General features: G+C 33.0%; 1 protein-coding gene and 3 pseudogenes across 1 annotated transcript; 3 read left to right on the top strand and 1 right to left on the bottom strand.

The window, feature by feature from the left end:
- The first annotated feature begins 705 nt into the window (after positions 1 to 705).
- On the top strand, positions 706 to 3,004 carry LOC125873264 (F-box/FBD/LRR-repeat protein At1g13570-like). Its single transcript, XM_049554162.1, has 4 exons — positions 706 to 775; positions 1,453 to 2,297; positions 2,393 to 2,548; positions 2,631 to 3,004. The coding sequence occupies exons 2-4, from the start codon at positions 1,467 to 1,469 to the stop codon at positions 2,919 to 2,921; spliced, it is 1,278 nt and encodes a 425-aa protein (XP_049410119.1). The 5' UTR covers positions 706 to 775; positions 1,453 to 1,466; the 3' UTR covers positions 2,922 to 3,004.
- A 5,933-nt stretch (positions 3,005 to 8,937) lies between these two features.
- LOC125873258 (proline-rich protein 4-like) lies at positions 8,938 to 12,160 on the top strand (annotated as a pseudogene).
- A 2,638-nt stretch (positions 12,161 to 14,798) lies between these two features.
- Positions 14,799 to 15,407, top strand: LOC125872080 (uncharacterized; annotated as a pseudogene).
- A 1,983-nt stretch (positions 15,408 to 17,390) lies between these two features.
- Positions 17,391 to 18,446, bottom strand: part of LOC125873568 (protein MATERNALLY EXPRESSED GENE 5-like) — a 4,116-nt pseudogene continuing 3,060 nt past the window's right edge.

Here is an 18,446-nt window from a genome sequence, read left to right as displayed (position 1 = left end):
GATTAGGGGTAAAAAATATATATTTAAAGTTAAAATATTAAAGTAAATTTTACTGCAAAGTTTGGAGTGAGGTTGATGTATTTACTCAGAGGCGTATCCAGGAGGGGGTCACCGGGTTCACGTGAACCCATGCTCCCCTCCTGAAATCATATATCGTAGTGTTATATTTTTTTAAAATATTTTAATATAGATATGTGAACCTACACTTGAAGTATTATACCGTGCGATNCTCCTGAAATCATATATCGTAGTGTTATATTTTTTTAAAATATTTTAATATAGATATGTGAACCCACACTTGAAGTATTATACCATGCTATTATGTTGGGTGCACCTCTCTAAGTGAGGTTAGAAATTTGAATCTTTTAGTTATCTTGTTTTATTTCCTTTTTAAAATTGGGTAATGTCTCTCTAAGTGGTTTGGATAGGTAAAAATAACTTTGGACCTATAATTTTAAAATTTTAATTATTTTTAGTGATAAGAACCTAAATGTTAAATCAATCAAATTTATATCTTAAATTCACCTTTTTGTAATAGTGCACCAATCATCTCAAAATTCTGAATACGCCTCTGTTAATTTACTCTTATTATTATTATTATTATTACTATTATTATTATTAGTATTATTATTATTATTATTATTATTATTATGAATGTATATAAATAATTTGGTTTGAACTAAATGAACAAAAAATTAAATTGAAGAGTAATCCCGCTGAAGACTTGAGGCACAATCAAGAAACAAAGAAGAAGAAGCTAATTTCCTCTGAAAAAGTAAGCTAATCCTTCATTTTTCTATCATTTCTTTCTCTCATGTTGAAATACATTCAGTTTCTAGTTTGGGTGTTGTGATTAAAGCTCTTTTTTTTTTTTTTGTATAAATCATGAATTTTAATCTTGTTTCTGTTCACCAATTCTTGGATTAGATGACAATGTGAACATATTCTTCATTTTTTTTTCATCCTTGTTCGATCGTTTTCTCTTTCGTTTGATGTTTTCATGACAATGTGAACAGTAATTTGGGTTTTCTCTTTCGTTCTATCATTTCTTTCTCTCAAGAGAGTAATTTGGGTTTTCTGATTAAAGCTTATTTTTATAAAAATCTCACTACTTGTTGGATTCTATTCATCAATTCGTGAGGCTTGCTAATTTTGGGTGTTCTGTTTGGTGTTGAAATGCATTCAGTCAAGAAATTTTAGGTTTATTCACTAATTTCATTTTGGTGTTAAGGTACATTTCTCTTTATTTTTAGTTGTTAGGCAATTTTGGGTGTTGTGATTAAAGCTTTATTTTTTTTTTGTAAAAATCTTGGATTAGATTACAGTTGGGGCTTCATAATTTGACAATGTGAACACTGAGTTTTACTTTTGAATTGTTGGATCAGATAGTGTGAACACTGATTTTCTTGGAGATTTCTCTTTTGTCTTTTCATACTTGTTTTTGTTTTACAGACAAATCTTGCTCTATGATGGATCCAAAGCAATCTTGTCCTGATGTTCTCAGCAAAGTCCCTAATAATGTAATTGATGAGATTCTTATGCGTTTGCCCTTTCGAGATGCTGTCTGCACAAGCATTTTGTCAAAGGAATGGAGAAAACATTGGTGTAGACTTCCACAACTGACGCTTGATTCCGACCTTTGGAAACCTAAAAAGGATATACAATACCTCACAGGTGATACAAGAGCTACTAAGGACCTTACGAGTAACTTTACAACGACTATCCACAACATTATCACCCGTCATTCAGGACCAGTTACAAAGTTTACCCTTTGCATTCAGTATTGGGAAAGCTACCCTCCTATTGACAACTTATTATATTTCCTCTCTCGAAACAGAATCCAGCATCTTGTTCTTAGACTTCCGAGACAATTCAAATTGCCGCCTTCATTTTTCACATGTTTGAATTTGAGGCATCTGTTTCTCCAAAACTGTTTATTACTTCCACCACCAGACTTCAAAGGATTTGATAGGTTAATTAGCCTAGAACTACATGAGGTTACCATTTCTTCCAAGTTGCTTGAAAGTTTAATTTCTAATTGCTTGTTGCTTGAGCAATTGGTGCTAAAGATCTCAGATACGTTAAGTGACATCATTGAAATTAATGCTCCCATGCTGAGATCTTGTGACTTCACCGGCGATATGGAAACTATCTGCTTTAAATGTGTCCCTCGTTTGGCAAAACTTTCTCTCAGGTATTATCGTAAGGACTGGAAGGAGTTTGATGTTGCAAATTTTCTAACATCAAATTTTTTTGAGTCTTGTTCTGATCTCGAGTATCTTCACTTGGATTACGGGGTAAATGTTGCTTCATAACTCATTCTATTTCATTTTCTGTAGTTACACATTATTTGCCCTTCGAGTTATCCTGATTTTTTGCTTGTTCTTCCTAGGTCATTGCCAAAGGCCAAGAAATACCGAAAAAGCTTCCGTTTGATCTGATGTGTGTCAAACATCTTTGCATGTGTATTTATCTTGACAGGGATGAGATTCTGTGTCCTCTTTCCTTGATAAGAAGCTTCCCATTTTTACAATATCTGGAAATTCAGGTTCTCTCTCTTTTTTTTTTTTTTTTTTCTACTCAAATCATCAATAAGCTTATGTAGTTGAGTTTTGATATGTCTTTCTTAGATGGAGCACAATTTTAAGAAGAATATGCCGGCTCTAGAATGTCTTGAATTGGAAGCTTTTCCATATGTGATATTCAAACACCTAAGGGAAGTCAAGCTAATAGAAGCTAATGTCAGTATACGGGAGATGCAACTTATCAAGCTTTTGTTAGCCATGTCTCCGGCGCTAGTGAGGATGGTAATCAGTCCCCATAGGTTTTTGGGAAAATCTGCAATAGTCAAAACACTTGCTAAGCTGGCAGAATTTGAGTGTGCATCACCTAAAGCAGAAATTTTCCTTAAACAAGTATAAATACCATCATGTTGGATGTTGAGATTAAGAGATAGAACAAACTGAATGTTGATGCAGTATAAAACTTGTGTTTTGCTTAGTTGCCATTATATTGAGACATCATCCCTATGGACATTTTCTCTTACATTATTCACTTTTTTATGTTTGAAAATCTATCCTGTTTACAATGCCAAAATGTATTTCCCTGGTTAAAGTATTTTCTATATTTCTCTTTTGGAAAAGGGCAAACAATGTCCTGACCTGAAAGACATTAAATCACTCATGTCTTCTCCTCACACTCCACCGATTAATTAATCTCTTGAAAGACACTGCTTATCCTTATAAGATTCTTGCCATTGTTGGTGCGCGAAAATCCTCATTGCTCGACATTTTAGCAGCTGAAACTTCGCCTACAAGTGGCACTCTTCTCTTAAACTCTCTTGCTCTTCCCAATCCTCTGTCTTTCCGCAAGCTCTCAACTTATGTCCCTCAACATGATTCTTGCCTTTCGCAGCTCACTATCTCAGAATTGTTTGCCTTTTCTGCCCGCCTTCCCAGCCTGAAACTCGCTTGAGCTGTTCTTAGTTGGATTAGACTTTCCCTTTGATCCTAGTTCATGTATGCTAACTCGCAAGGCGTTTCAACCTCTAGGCAACTAAAGTCAGGCAGCATATTTTTAGGGGCCCCATTTTAAAAAAAAAATTACTTATAAATGTTATTTTTTTTAAAAAAATATATGTACTATGAGTGCTATGATTTATAGTAAGGAAATTGCATATAACATGAATATAGAACCCGGATGTTGTAAGAAACAGTTTGATGAAAATAGTAGACCAATCTATTTTTTTAGTTCAAAATAGAATTGAACCAATTGAAGCATATGAAAGTATTTTTGGTTTCTTATTTAGTGGTAAATTGAGATCACTAGATGCTCAGCTTTTTTAAAAACATTATCTTAACCTTAAACTTTTTTTAATACATAAGTAATAGTTATTCTGATATTAATTATTTAGATTTATTTTTTGAATTAAAAGTGTTAAGAGAAACAACACAAGTAGAAGATAATGATTTAATGAAAATACTCAATCAAATAAAAAGACTTGATTCTTTTTCAAATACACATATTGCTTATAAAGTAATGTTCCTGTAACAGTTGTCTTAGCCGAAAGAAGTTTTTCAAAACTAAAATTGCTTAAATCTTATTTAAGATCAACAATGTCTCAAGAGAGATTGAATGAATTAGCTATATGTATTATCAATTGAAAAAGAATTATTAAAAGGGTAAAAGGTCTTAAATATATCCGAACTTTGACCAAAATTGTTGTAGCAATACCGAAATTTGGAAAGGACCTTTTACCCCCTGCATTATTTAATAATGTATTTTAAAGGTATATATGTGTCCACGTGGACATCATAAATATTGCATCATTATAAATAGTAATGTGTCTACGTGAGCACATATATACCTTTAAAATACACTATTAAATAGTGTAGGGGGTAAAAGGTCCTCCATAAAGTTTGGTATCATAACAACAATTCTGGCCAAAGCTGGAGTATTTTTCAGACTTGTTTCTCTTATTAAAACAAATCAATTATAAAATAGTAACTAATGAAAAAATAAAGGAAAAATTACTTAACTACACACCCTTTATTATATATTTTCTTATTTTCCCTACCATTTAAAAAAATATCAAAAATCCCTTCCTTTGCTCCCATCATCCCCTTTTCCGGATACATTAATTTAAAATCTCATTCCCATGATTTTCCTTCCCTTTTTCATGCCGTAAATCTCTCTATAATTACATCCATTAATCCATTTTTGAATTTCAAATCTTTTCTCTTTCCAATTAATGATTTCAAGTTATTCAAGAGAAGATTTCTTTCCATCATTTCAGTTTTCGATTTCTTTTAGTTTTTCATCTTAAAATTTTTTAAATTACCTCCCCCCCTGCCCCATTGAAATCTTAATAAACCTTTGCAATTTTAGTTAAGCATATCGTAGTTGAAAATTTTTCTTGAAAAATATTTATTTTCTTCTAATGTATCTATTGTTGAAAAACGCCCAAAAAAGTTGGATCTACCATTGCACGGTCATCACTACCAAAGATACATATTTTTAATGTATCTCGTTTCTTATGATTCTTAAATTAATCTTTGTTAGTGTTATCACTGATCATAGCCTTTGTTTTATGCAATGTATCATGTTCATATTTAAGTTATTGATACATAACTCTAATGTTGTTGGATCTTCAATTAGTGTTTATCATGTTCAATATAAATGTATTTGATACATAAATTTCATGTTATGTATCATAGACACAAAAAAAGAAGATATTTTGGAACAATTACATGTATAATGTATTTTTTTTAATTTTAAAATATAGTATTTCTCAAACAAAATAAGATACATAAATAATAATGTATCATGCACTAATTTGTTAGGTATGATACGTAAATTCAAATTTATACTAAATGTATTCGATACATAGCAATTACCAAACAATAATGTATCGATCTCAAACCTAACATGTTTTGGCCAACAGTTACTTATCTAATGTATCTAGTAGAAATACAACACTTATCCGTTTAAACAAGATACATAAATAGTAATGTATTAACTAATCTATACATCTCGAAAACACAATTCAATAAACAATCACACAACATTATAAAAGGGATTGATGATCCATGGAAGTTATGTATCTCTTCAGCTTTTTTGTCTGTTGTATTAATCCATAGCGAATACATTGAAAATTCAGACTTTTGTTTATTCACTTCAACGATGTATCAGATCTCCAATGTATCTCGAAATTTTGATTAAAAAATTGAGAGTTTTTTGAAAGAATGGAAAGAAGAATGTTGTCGATAATTGAGAGTTTTTTGGGAAGAATAGGAACATTCTGGAAGAATAGGAAAAAGAATGTTGTCTTAATATGTAATGTATCTCGATTTTTTATCAACAATTTTGATTCAATAATTGAGAGTTTTTGGAAGAATGGGAAGAACAATTTTGAATTTTGAATTGTGCTAGCCAGTTACAATTTGCCAGAATCCCATTGTCAATAACACTTTCCCGTGATTTTTTTCTACATATATCGAATTTTCAAGTTTTTCTCATCTCATGATCTCCTGCAATTCTAGATTTGAGACTCACAAAAGAAATTGTTTGTCCAACAACTATTCATTATGTAACTTATCAAATTTTTGGCAAATTTGAATTTAATTTGAATGGTTCTTCGATGAACATGGAGAAAGATGAATAGGGAGAAGAAATTTGATTTTTTTTCGAATTTGTTGGTTCTGTTAAGATTTGTGTATGACTGATTCACAATAAGAAAAAACGTGTAATCGTAATATATGGGATTTTAATTGGATTTTCTGATTTTTTTTCCTTTTTCAGCGTAATAGCTTGATACATAATGTATCAAAATTAATGTATCCGGATTGTGTAAAAATTAAGGGATTATTATAATTAGAAAAAAAGTAGGAATAAAATATAATTTACTCCTTACACTATGAGATTTATGTAAGTTATACAAAAATAAAATATTAGGGCTCCTCTCTTAAGTTTCGCTTGAGGCCCACAATCTTATTAAGACGGCCAGCTAACTCGGACATGTCATACTTCCCTGCATGGTGCCTACTGTCCGACTTCAGGAATCGAGAGTTGGAATGCTAAGTTCATGGCATCAACCATATGGACTGCACTTTTGAGCAATTTGGTCGTTTCTTGCATACGCAGTAAATGACAATATGTTCTAAAAAAAATGTTATTGATGATCTCTATGGTGATTGTGCCTTTAAAGTTGGACTCCTTAGGACACTTGCATTTTCTAACAGACATGTACGGACACTTCTTTATAAATTTGAATCGTATTTTATTAATATGGTGCCAATTATATTTTCTAATATCATATTATCATAGTGATTTATAGAACAATACTTTGTTTTAAAAAGATAAATATAATAAGAATGTTTGGTATATTGAAAGAAAGTTTTTGGGTATCTCATTTGGTATTCGGTACCAGCATGGAGCCCGTATTTGTGCCACACAGGACATTAGAACAATGCAATTTGCATCATAATAATAAAAGCTAGGAAGGAGAAGGAACGCATGATACATTATATATAGATGCTAAAATAACAAATTACGATCAAGTAAATACTTGTGCATATACCATACATCCTTAGCACCACACTATAAACAAATTTCAAAGCCTTCTCCAACATTTCATAACTTCCTACTGCATAAGCTTTTGAATACCTCAACACACTCATGAAATTGAGACCTTGAAAGGTGCAATTTCTGATGACGAAATGATACCTGATGCGGAGTGTGGCAAATCTCATGGGGGAGAAGAACATGATGAAGGTAATCTATTGTTAAACCTTGGTGCGACTACCTTCGTTGTTCATGTTCAGGTAATTGCATCAAATCTCTCTTATGGGAGAGAAGAACATGATGAAGGTAATTTATTGTTAAATCTTGGAACGACTACCTTCATTGTTCATGTTCAGATAATTGCATCAAATCTCTATGTATGGGATCCCGAAATCAGTTCCGAGTTCCAAATTCTAACAAGTTCTAATAAGAACGTAGAGGCAAGTGCATTGTTTGAAGAAATTAGAAAAAGAAATTGTTTACTTGTGAAATTGTATGATTGGGAGTATGTAAGCAGCGTTAAAATGAATGTTACGAGCAGGGGTGATATGATAACTCCTCATGCGACTTACAGGCTATTGTGGAATCTTATATTGAAGTTTTCTCTTTACGGCCTTCATACTCACCTTGAAGAACAATACATGATTTCTCAATTGAGATCCTTTGGGTGTGGAATGACATGGTGCTACCTTGGATATGCTTATCTAATTACCGTGATGTGTTGGTTGATGGGCACAAGTTATTACGAAGATGAGTTGACATACTACATGTACAAGGAATACAATTATCTAATGATGCTTTGTTTCTAGGTGTCAATTCTTAATTCTGCCATAAAGTGTCATCAACATAGTAATGTTTTGGCTTCATCTACTATTAATAAAGAAGGATGGAAGAAAAAGGGTGGAAGCAAATCTCTTAAAGCTTGAACATGGGATGCAGTATATCAACTTAATAGAAGAGTCTAAGTTTGAAGATGAAAATGCATACTATGTGATCATTGTATATAAGCTTGGTCGATCAAGTCTGGTGCAAATTATTCTGGGTGCAAATTCACATATATCGATATTGCTCTTAATGGTATATCTGCCTTTTTCTCTTTACTATATACTCCATCCGTTTCAATTTAAGTGTCTTAGTTTGATTGAACACACAGTTTAAGAAATAAAGAGACTTTTAAATCTTGTTATCTTATATTAAAAATGTATGTAGTACTTTAGATTTTATGATTTTAAACTAGCTATGTTAAATTCTGGAATTGATAAACTTATTAAATATAAAAAGAGATACTGGTTTTGAAACAAACTAAAAGAGAAAAGTAAGATAGTTAAATTGAGACAAAGGATTTACTTCCACACACACAAAAAAAGCAAATCAGGCACAGTAGTAGAAAGAATGCCAATTTTGTTCGGTTTGGATCAGTTTTTATTTGAGAAAAGATCAAACCAAACCAACTATGTCAAATTACAAATACAATTGATTTAACAGTGTTTGTTGAACACTCCAAATGGCAATTCAACTAAAAGTAGTCAAAAGTTCACATGTAATTACTTATTACTCTGAATTTTAGCAAAATTTACATAAATGAGAACCGCTAAGTAGGTTTAGAAATAGAAAACAGATGAGGTTTGTAGTTGGATGATACTTCATTGAATGAAATTAATAATTTTTGATCTAACAACTCACCCATATTAGTTTTTTTTCTTAACTTTTGCTAGCTACAAACCTCTTTTAAACATTCCATAAGTCAAAAGTTCATGTGAATGTGCTTAACTATGTGTTGGTTGCAAGTGTAACTAATAAAAAATGTTACCATTTTTTGTACTATATATACCCTTTAGCATCTCAATCAAACATACACAACACAATCAATTTTTTCTTATCTTCACATTTTTGGCAAAAGAGCTCATTTGCCTTAGCATAGTAATCCCAATGGGGCTTCATGAGTCCCTTTTTGGCAGAGTCTTCTCTGTTTCTTTGTTATTATTTGCAGTGAGCTTCTGCTATGCTGATGACAAGACAGTTCAGGTTGTTGGATTTGGGGAATGTGCTGATTGCAAAGAGAGTAACATAAAGACCATTCATGCTTTTTGTTACAGAATATTATATGATATTGTAAAGATATTCTCTTACCTTATATAGCTAGCTAAATCATATAAAGATGTGTAGGATATTTACTTACCTTTGATAGAACCTCTAGTGATTGTATATATACATGTACTTCTTAACATAGTGAAATACAAGTTCTTCTATTCCCATATTTCAAATAACATGGTATCAGAGCCAGACCATTGGCTTCGTCGGAGTTAGGCTTACTGCCTCACCAGACTCCGTTTCGGTCTAACTTTCTTGTCCTCTCCGACGTTTTCCTGCCTTTTCTGGCTTATACACTTTGTAGTGCTCTTGATCAGATCTGGTGAGATCATTCATTTTTGCTTCCGTTCTCTGATCGTTTCTCTGATCTGTAAGTGGTTATTTCTCTCAAAGGATCTACTATTTTGTGTTAGACTACTATTTTGATTTGGGTGAGCAGAATTTTAATTGAGGGATCAGATTAGTCCTTTGTTTGTTTGAGACCTGTTTGAGTCTTTTGTTTTTATTTGAGAAGATTCGTCCTTTCAAGTGAAGTGTTGGAGTTGATTTCCCGGTTGTCATCTTGTGTTTCATATTTGTTGGCTGATACAGGGCTTCAATTTTGTGATAATTTTGTGATCTGTTTGAGTGATTTACTGGATTGTGTAGCTGTGTCCGGTAGACACCACCTAGTTTGGGTAATTTTGGAGGATTTTCTATCGATTTATTTTGATACAGTGAATATATTGGTTGGGAAAATGACGGCTTCTAGTCCATTAGCTGATAAAATGGTTTTGGTTTCGGCTAAAGAGTTCGCTAAATTCTCTCAATATCAGAAATCATTGAAGGAATCCACTTCATTTAATGCCTTCACTGAGTCGGATAAAACATGTCTTATCACCTCATCAAATAAATGGGTGATTGATTCGGGGGCCACAAATCACATGACAGGTAATTCCAATATTTTTTCTAGCTTTCGATCACACAAAGCACCCTCTCCCGTTACTGTAGCTGACGGATCAACTTGTAACAGTGTTGGATTTGGGACTGTTAAACCAACCTCGACTATTACTCTGTCATCTGTATTAAGTCTACCAAAGTTGGCCTTCAATTTGATTTCTGTTAGCAAAGTTACAAGAGACCTTAACTGCTATATCTCGTTCTTTCCCGATCATTGTTTGTTTCGTGATCTTACGACAAATCAGGTTATTGGTAAAGGACATGTATCTGATGATCTCTACATCCTTGATGAAAGGGAGTCTCGGTCAGTTGCTTGCTCTAGTGTCATGTCTCCATTTGAAGCACATTGTCGATTGGGACATCCTTCTCTACCTCTATTGAAGAAGCTCTGCCCTCAATTCCAGAATATTCCATCATTGGAATGTGAGTCATGCCGGTTTGCAAAACATCATCGTCACTCAATTGGTCCAAGGGTTAATAAGCGAGCTGAGTCGGCATTCGAGTTAGTTCATTCTGATGTTTGGGGACCATGTCCCGTCGTCTCCAAAACTGGGCACAAGTATTTTGTCACTTTTGTGGATGACTTCTCTCGAATGACTTGGATTTATTTTATGAAGAGCCGCTCCGAAGTATTTACTCACTTTGGTGCCTTCTGTGCTGAAATCAAGACTCAATTCAATGCTTCTGTGCGTATTCTGAGGAGTGATAATGCAAAAGAATACATGTCAGAATTATTTTTGTCCTACATGAGACAACACGGTATTCTCCATCAGTCTTCATGTGTTGATACACCCTCTCAAAATGGAGTTGCTGAGAGGAAGAATAGACATTTACTTGAGACAGCTCGGGCCCTATTATTCCAAATGAAGGTGCCTAAACAGTTTTGGGCCGATGCAGTCTCAACGGCTTGTTTTCTGATTAATCGCATGCCATCTACTGTGCTTAATGGTGATATGCCTTATAGTGTTCTTTTTCCAAACAAGGCATTATTTCCAGTGGAGCCTAAGGTATTTGGAAGCACATGTTATGTTCGAGATGTTCGACCATCTGTTACCAAGCTGGATCCCAAGGCATTGAAGTGTGTTTTTCTGGGATATTCTCGCCTCCAGAAGGGGTATCGGTGCTATTCTACTGAACTTGGCAAATATATGGTATCAAATGATGTGGTATTTTCAGAAACTACACCATTTTTCTATGCACCTCCCATTTGTACGAGTCAAGAGGAAGAAGATGAATGGTTAGTCTATCAGGTTACCCATTCTGTTTCTCCATCTCCCAGTTTGCCTATTGAACACCAATCGAGTATTGTGCCTTTACCACCTGCTCCAGCTGCGCTAGCAAAACCACCAATTGTTCAAGTTTACTCGAGGAGAAGAGATATTGGTGATACATGTCCTGCACCAGTCTCTTCATCATCAGATCCTCCTTTGCTTGATCCTTCTGAAAACATTGACCTCCCTATTGCTCTTCGTAAAGGTACATGTACTTGCAAATCCACATATTCAATTGCTAATTTTGTTTCCTATGATTCTTTCTTTCAGGGCTTTGTGTTACCATCAACTGCAGGAATGGAAATGGAGCAATCAAAACAAGAGGAGAGGGAAAACTTGATAAAGACAAAAAATTCGAGGTGTTACTTCCTAAAGAGATGGTGAAAGATGGGAAATTGAAGGAAGATTGTTTTGCACAACTCCATAGTGCATCAACTGCACCATGTCCAACACACAATGGCATATAAGCCTCCAAGATTGTATTCACCAATTCAGAAAACAATGAAAAACAGACATTGAAACCAGTTGAAAATCTAAAATTCTCAACAACCTTATGCACCTCTGCTTTCCTCTGGCCATTCTTCAAGTTTCCACCATTTCCAAAATTCCCACCTTTTCCCTTATACAAACAACCATTTCTACCTCCAATTCCAACCATCAAAAAGCCACCTCTACCTCCAATTCCAACCTACACTAAGCCACCTCTACCTCCAATTCCTCCACTCTTGAAAAAACCATTCCCTGAGATTCCAATCTTCAAAAAAACATTGTTCCCACCTTCTCTTACTCACCCATAGGAGGGCTTTAAAAGTATAATGCACAGACATATAGGTGGATTCAAGATTAGAAGTTAGTTGTTGTGCCTTTTAATGTGACCTTTCATACCAAATCACAATAATTACTTTCAACCTTTGAAAAGACCATTTTGAGATGATAATAATTACCTTCATATTTTAAGGACTATCTGGAGAACCCATAGTGTTCTTCCTTTCATAATTGCCACAATGATAACTATTATAATTCTATTCTTTCATGCCCTTATTTATACATGTAATCACTTGTCATCTTTCAGACTTATTATTCACTGCAACCACATTCGTATGATAGAATTGAGCAATTAAGCGGATTTCAAACTTATCATATATTGCTACCACATTCGTTACAAAGAATGGAGCAAATTCAATGAGATAAATTTCAAGACTTTTCATCAAAAATATATTATTTTTGTCTTAGTCTTTATTTTATCATCATTATGGTACATTGAGACTCAAACTCAATATCTTATCCATATAAGGGGTGTTAGGCGATGATTCTATGTGACTCGAACCAATAACTTATCATCATGGTGCATCAAACTCAAATTGATGTCTTACCCTCTTGGTGTGATAGAACTTGAATCCATCGTCTTATCCTCAAACATTTTTTCATTATGTGCATCCGAACTTTAACCTGATGTCTTACCATTTTGGTGCAATGGGACGTGAATTTATCGTCTTACTCTTCAATCAATATCATATAAGTCAAAACAATTAGAACTCAACCATGAGCCTTTAAAATAAATCAAAGAATTATAGAAGCAAATTTAGTCAAATAAGACTTTGAGAGTTTCCTCACCTCTAGTAATTGTAAATATTAATAAGTTCCTCATAATTATCACTTAGAAAATCAACATGAAGATTTACTTCTTTATTCTTCAATTCTTTTCTGAAACAAAGAGTTGTTACTATAATCATAAATCAATGTATAAAATTGTTAGAGTAAAACAAACCAATATGTTCTACCTCTTCAAATAACACATATATACGAAAATAAATTATTAGTATAAGAGGAACTTTTGAAAATATAAATGTGTAACAAGAAAAAATAAATAGAATTTGTTCATGCTCACAAGTGTTTCATGTACAACTCTTTTGCAAAGTACTACAATTATTAGAGCATATTCGTGCTAATAACGTGTTATAAAATCAAGCTCAGAATAATATAATTATAAAGAGAAGAAGGCAAGAAATGTAGAAAAGAGAACTTTTCTACTTATTCAAGTGTCATAAAAATGGTGAATGATATCTCTATTTATAGGGTTGAGATATCACCCCAAAGGTCAACATGTTAAATGCCCAAACAAGTAGGTACATAGTTATCCTTAAAGATTCATATCACCTTGGAAATATACATACATGAATTCAAGTAATTCATGAATAAAATCAATGGACAATCCATTTAGTTCAATGGATTTATAACATTATCTAAAAAATTTCTATTTTAAATATGGATAATGCTAAATGGCTAGAAAAGTTTGCCAGAATTTGACCAGAAATTTAAATAATTTATAATATCTTTTTTATTTTAAAATAAACTTATCTTTTTTTATTTTTTAATTAAAAGGTATTAAAGTTAAAAGGGTTAAAATGTTCAAAAAGATAAAATAACATAGGTAAAATACCATTATGGCCAAATTCTGGCCAAATTTTCTGCCCAAAAGGATTTTTCCTCTAAATATTATGTTATGGAGTAGGGAAAAACATAATAATGGTCTAATGGAAACACACACAACTTATTTACTTTTTTTTTTTTTAGGAGTTGCAATATTAGAATTGATATTACATTCTATTTTATGGAAGTAAGGGCAAGCCTTAGGAGATGAAATGTTAGAGAATTTTTTTTATATAAAACATAGTGTTAACAATAAAATGAAGTAATAAAACTTAAAATCAAAATGAAATTGAGATTTAAAAAACAATATTTTAAAATATTAGTTTTCAAATATAGTGAAAACATTTAGTAGATCTAATAGGATTTTTTTTGTAACTGCGTGAAGCGCGACCAAGTTTACTAGTAAGAAATGAAAGAAACAAAGGGGTTGGTGCAAGAGGGGAGTGGTGAATGATATGTACCGTAAGAAAATTAACCCCATTATATAAGTGTCAAAAGAAGAATGGAGCCTCACACAATTATTATTGATTGTGCCTCCCACATTGTAAAGTTTTTCCTTTTAATGTGCTAGTAAAAAGATTAAGTTTGCATGTAAAAAGATAAAAGTGATAGATTTTGATTATTTTTCCCTTAGACTATTGTGAACATGGATGGCCCAGAGGCTGGCCGAACTGTTGGGCCTGGGGCTAAACCACAAAGAGGCCCAAGAGCTAGACAACCCAATACTAGATTGGCTTGGTATCCAGACTGAGTAGAGTTTATATGGTTGTCATCTATGGTTTTGGAGGATTATGCGTATTGTGAAGAAACCGTCTCTTTCTCACATCTTCTTTCTAGAGTCTAAACTTCTCATCCCCATTCTTATCTTAATCCGTAGTTACTTGTCTTCTACTTGTAATCCAAATGTTGCTATTATAATTTTTCTATCAATAATTATATAATGTTTGAGTATTTGTATTGAGAAATCAGGATTGTTTCATTGGTGCTTTCATCCAGAGGTCTTCAATGGAGGACCAAATATATCGAACAATCGAAGATTCAATTAAGGTCGTGAAGGATACTTGGTCGAAAGATCTCACCGAAATTCGTTCAATGTTATGCGAGTTGGTTGGAAACCTTTCTACGAGTAAACCTGAAACAGTGGAATTTCAATGATTTTGTGGCGAGAATCCAAAGTTATTGATTTCTCAGGCTGAACGCTACTTTAAGTTCTATGAGATTACAGAATACCACAAGTTAGATCTCGCATCGTACTATCTCGATGTGATATCTTTATAGTGGTATCAATGGCCTTTTCAGAATAAACAATTGGCAGATTGGAAATATTTTACCGAAAAAGTGATAATTCATTTTCATAAATGTCATCTCAAATTGCCAGAAGATAGCTTGTCCAATCTTCACTAGTGGAGAAATATAACCAATTCATCTATGCTTCAAAACTATGAGGAGAAATCTGAATGCAAAAGAAAAATGGATGTACTCAAGGTGTTTGATGAAAAGTTATCTGGCTACTGCCTTATAGTATTTGCTGAGACGCAATCAGACACTCCAATTGAAATAGGTGGTGAAGAAGTTAAAAGTATTGCAATTCAATTGTTCAATGAATATCCGTAGAGAAAACTGCCAGAGAGGTATGTTAATGCAATTATATCTTGATCGTAGATCTAATGAACAACACACTCATGAAATTGAGACCTTGAAAGGTGCAATTTCCGATGACGAAATGATACCTGATGCATAGTTTGGCAAATCTTATGGGGGAGAAGAACATGATGAAGGTAATCTATTTTTAAATCTTGGTGCGACTACCTTCATTGTTCATGTTCAGAGAATTGTATCAAATCTTTCTTATGGGGGAGAAGAACATGATGAAGATAGTCTATTGTTAAATCTTGATGCGACTACCTTCATTGTTCATGTTCAGATAATTGCATCAAATCTCTATGTATGGGATCCCAGAATCAGTTCTGAGTTCCAAATTCTAACAAGTTCTAATAAGAACGTAAAGACAAGTGCATTGTTTGAAGAAATTAGATGATTCCTCAATTGAGATCCTTTGGGTGTGGAATGACATGGTGCTACCTTGGATATGCTTATCTAATTACTGTGATGTGTTGGTTGATGGGCACTAGTTTTTACGAAGATGAGTTGACTTACTACATGTACAAGGAATATAATAATCTAATGATGCTTTGTTTCTGGGTGGGAATTCTTAATTCAGCCATAATAAAGTGGCATCAACATAGTAATGTTTTGGCTTCATCTACTATTAACAAAGAAGGATGGAAGAAAAAGGGTGGAAGCAAATCACTTAAAGCATGAATATGGGATGCAGTATATCAGCTTAATAGAAAAGTCTAAGTTTGAAGATGAAAATGCATACTATGTGATCATTGTAGATAGGCTTGGTCGATCAAGTCTGGTGCAAATTATTATGGGTGCAAATTCACATATATCCATATTGCTCTTAATGGTGGAAGATGATGATTCTCATAGTTATATTATTATGACTGAAAAAATTTGTGAAGAAACTGATATGAATTACTTTGTTATTAACAATATTGAGCAGTTTCTACTACAATTTATGCTTTACTCAAATCTTGAGGACAAGGTTCTTTTTGAGGCGTGGAGTATTATTGTGAACTAGGATGGCCCAGAGGCTGGCCGAACTAGGCCTGGAGCTAAACCACAAAGAGGCCCAAGAACTAGACGACCCAATACTAGATTGACTTAGGATCCAAGCTGAGTAGAGTTTATATGGTTGTCATCTACGGTTTTGGAGGATTATGCGTATTGTGAAGAAATTGTCTCTTTCTCTCATCTTCTTTCTAAAGTCTAAACTTCTCTGCCCCATTTTTTTCTTAATCCATAGTTACTTGTCTTCTACTTGTAATCCAAGTGTTGTTATTATAATTTGTCTATCAATAATTATATTTATATTGAGAAATCAGATTTTGTTTCATAGACAGCTTAACTAAACCTTGTACTTAGTAATGTAATGACTTGGTTGGTAATTTTTTATTTTTCCATAAAATTTACCATTTTGTCCTTCCGATATTAACTTTGAGTCTTCTATGATTGAGTTTTGAAAGTTGGTTTCCAAGCTTTGAGTAAAGAGTTGAGAATTTGGTAAATTTTGAGTTTGAAAGGCTTAAGTAACTTAAAATTGGTTTTCGGTATCTTTTGAGATTTCGAGTGTCGAAATAAAATTCCGTCGATTCCAATAATTCTGGAATGTGGAATTTGATTTGTGGGAGTTGTCCATTTCAGATTCGGTGTCTTTTTGAGGATTTGAGGTCCTAAGTTGTGAAATTGTCGAAATTTTAGCCTTTGGGTTGGCTTTGATCAACATTCGGGGTTCGGCTGTTCGGAACGGAATTCCGAGAGCTCCATTGGATTCGGGGGATGATTTTAGGCCTAGGTGAGATCTTGGTTGATTATTGAGAGGTCCCAAGCTTGTTTTAACCTTTTTAGACGTTGAGTTAATTTTTTGTGGTTTTCAAAAATGTCGGATCAAGCAGACTTCAAATTCGTGTTTTGACGGTTCCATTGAGTCCAGAACATCGAGTATAATTGATTTGCATATGTGGTTTGTGTTTACGGAATTTTGAACGAATTCCGAGGTCCTTTCGATGTTTTAGGAGCTTGCTGATTTTTCTGATTCTGGTGTGCTTCGCGATCGCGAAGATAGTAGAAGCAAGACCCTGATCGCGAAAGCGAGACCCATTATATGAGTACTGAAAAAAGATTATTTATAATTGTGAATTCAACTTGTATATAACATTAAAATAATTCACTTTTATTCTAACTATGCAATATAACTTTTGTACTAAGAGGATTCACTTGATAACTCTATCTCTTAACCTAGTTTTGCCATTGGGTAGGCTCATTGATCGATTAATTTAAATGTGAAAATCATTTATAAAGCTCTCTTTTCAACTTTGAGCTATAGGCATTTCTCTTCTCACATTTTAAGTAATGTATATATATCATGCTTTACCTTATTAATCCCATCACATACGTAATTTTTTATTGTTTTAGCATTAGAAACTTAGTGATCCTTAAGAGAGAAACTGTGTTAACTAAAAATTTCTTTATTTCATAATTTTTAAAATTTAAGATCTTTTATTAAGGATGAAGGAACTTCATATGTATCGCCACATTCCTTGATGTTTCTTAAATAAGATATATATTATTGAAATACTAACAAATATACAAATCTAATATTACTAGAAACTAAATATTTAGAAGTTAAAACTTTGACGACTCTATTTTTGATGGAAATGTATTTTAAATGTAATCGAGTAATAAAAAGAGTTGTTTGTACTTTTTTTTAAATATATATTTCTAATGTGTTAGTATGATACGAAAAACTTTATTCTGTGTGAGGCGCACATAGTATCAGTTGTGTGGGGCCTTTTTGGGCTGCCATTTGTATATTGTGAGGCCATATTGTACTTGTTTCATTTTCTTACTTTTTCTCTTTCAATTTTAATCTTTTCTTTTACTTTTTTCTTTCTTACTTGCATTTTCTCTTTTTGCTTGTCAACTCTTAGTGTAATTTTATTTTAATAGAAAGAAACTTTGGAACTCACCCATGGATATATATATATATATATATATATATATATATATATATATATATATATATAT

This window comes from Solanum stenotomum, chromosome 8, assembly GCF_019186545.1.
Source record: "Solanum stenotomum isolate F172 chromosome 8, ASM1918654v1, whole genome shotgun sequence".
Lineage (NCBI taxonomy): Eukaryota > Viridiplantae > Streptophyta > Magnoliopsida > Solanales > Solanaceae > Solanum > Solanum stenotomum.
The sequence above is the reverse complement of the archived record's forward strand: the minus strand, read 5'-3'. Positions and strand labels throughout refer to the sequence as shown.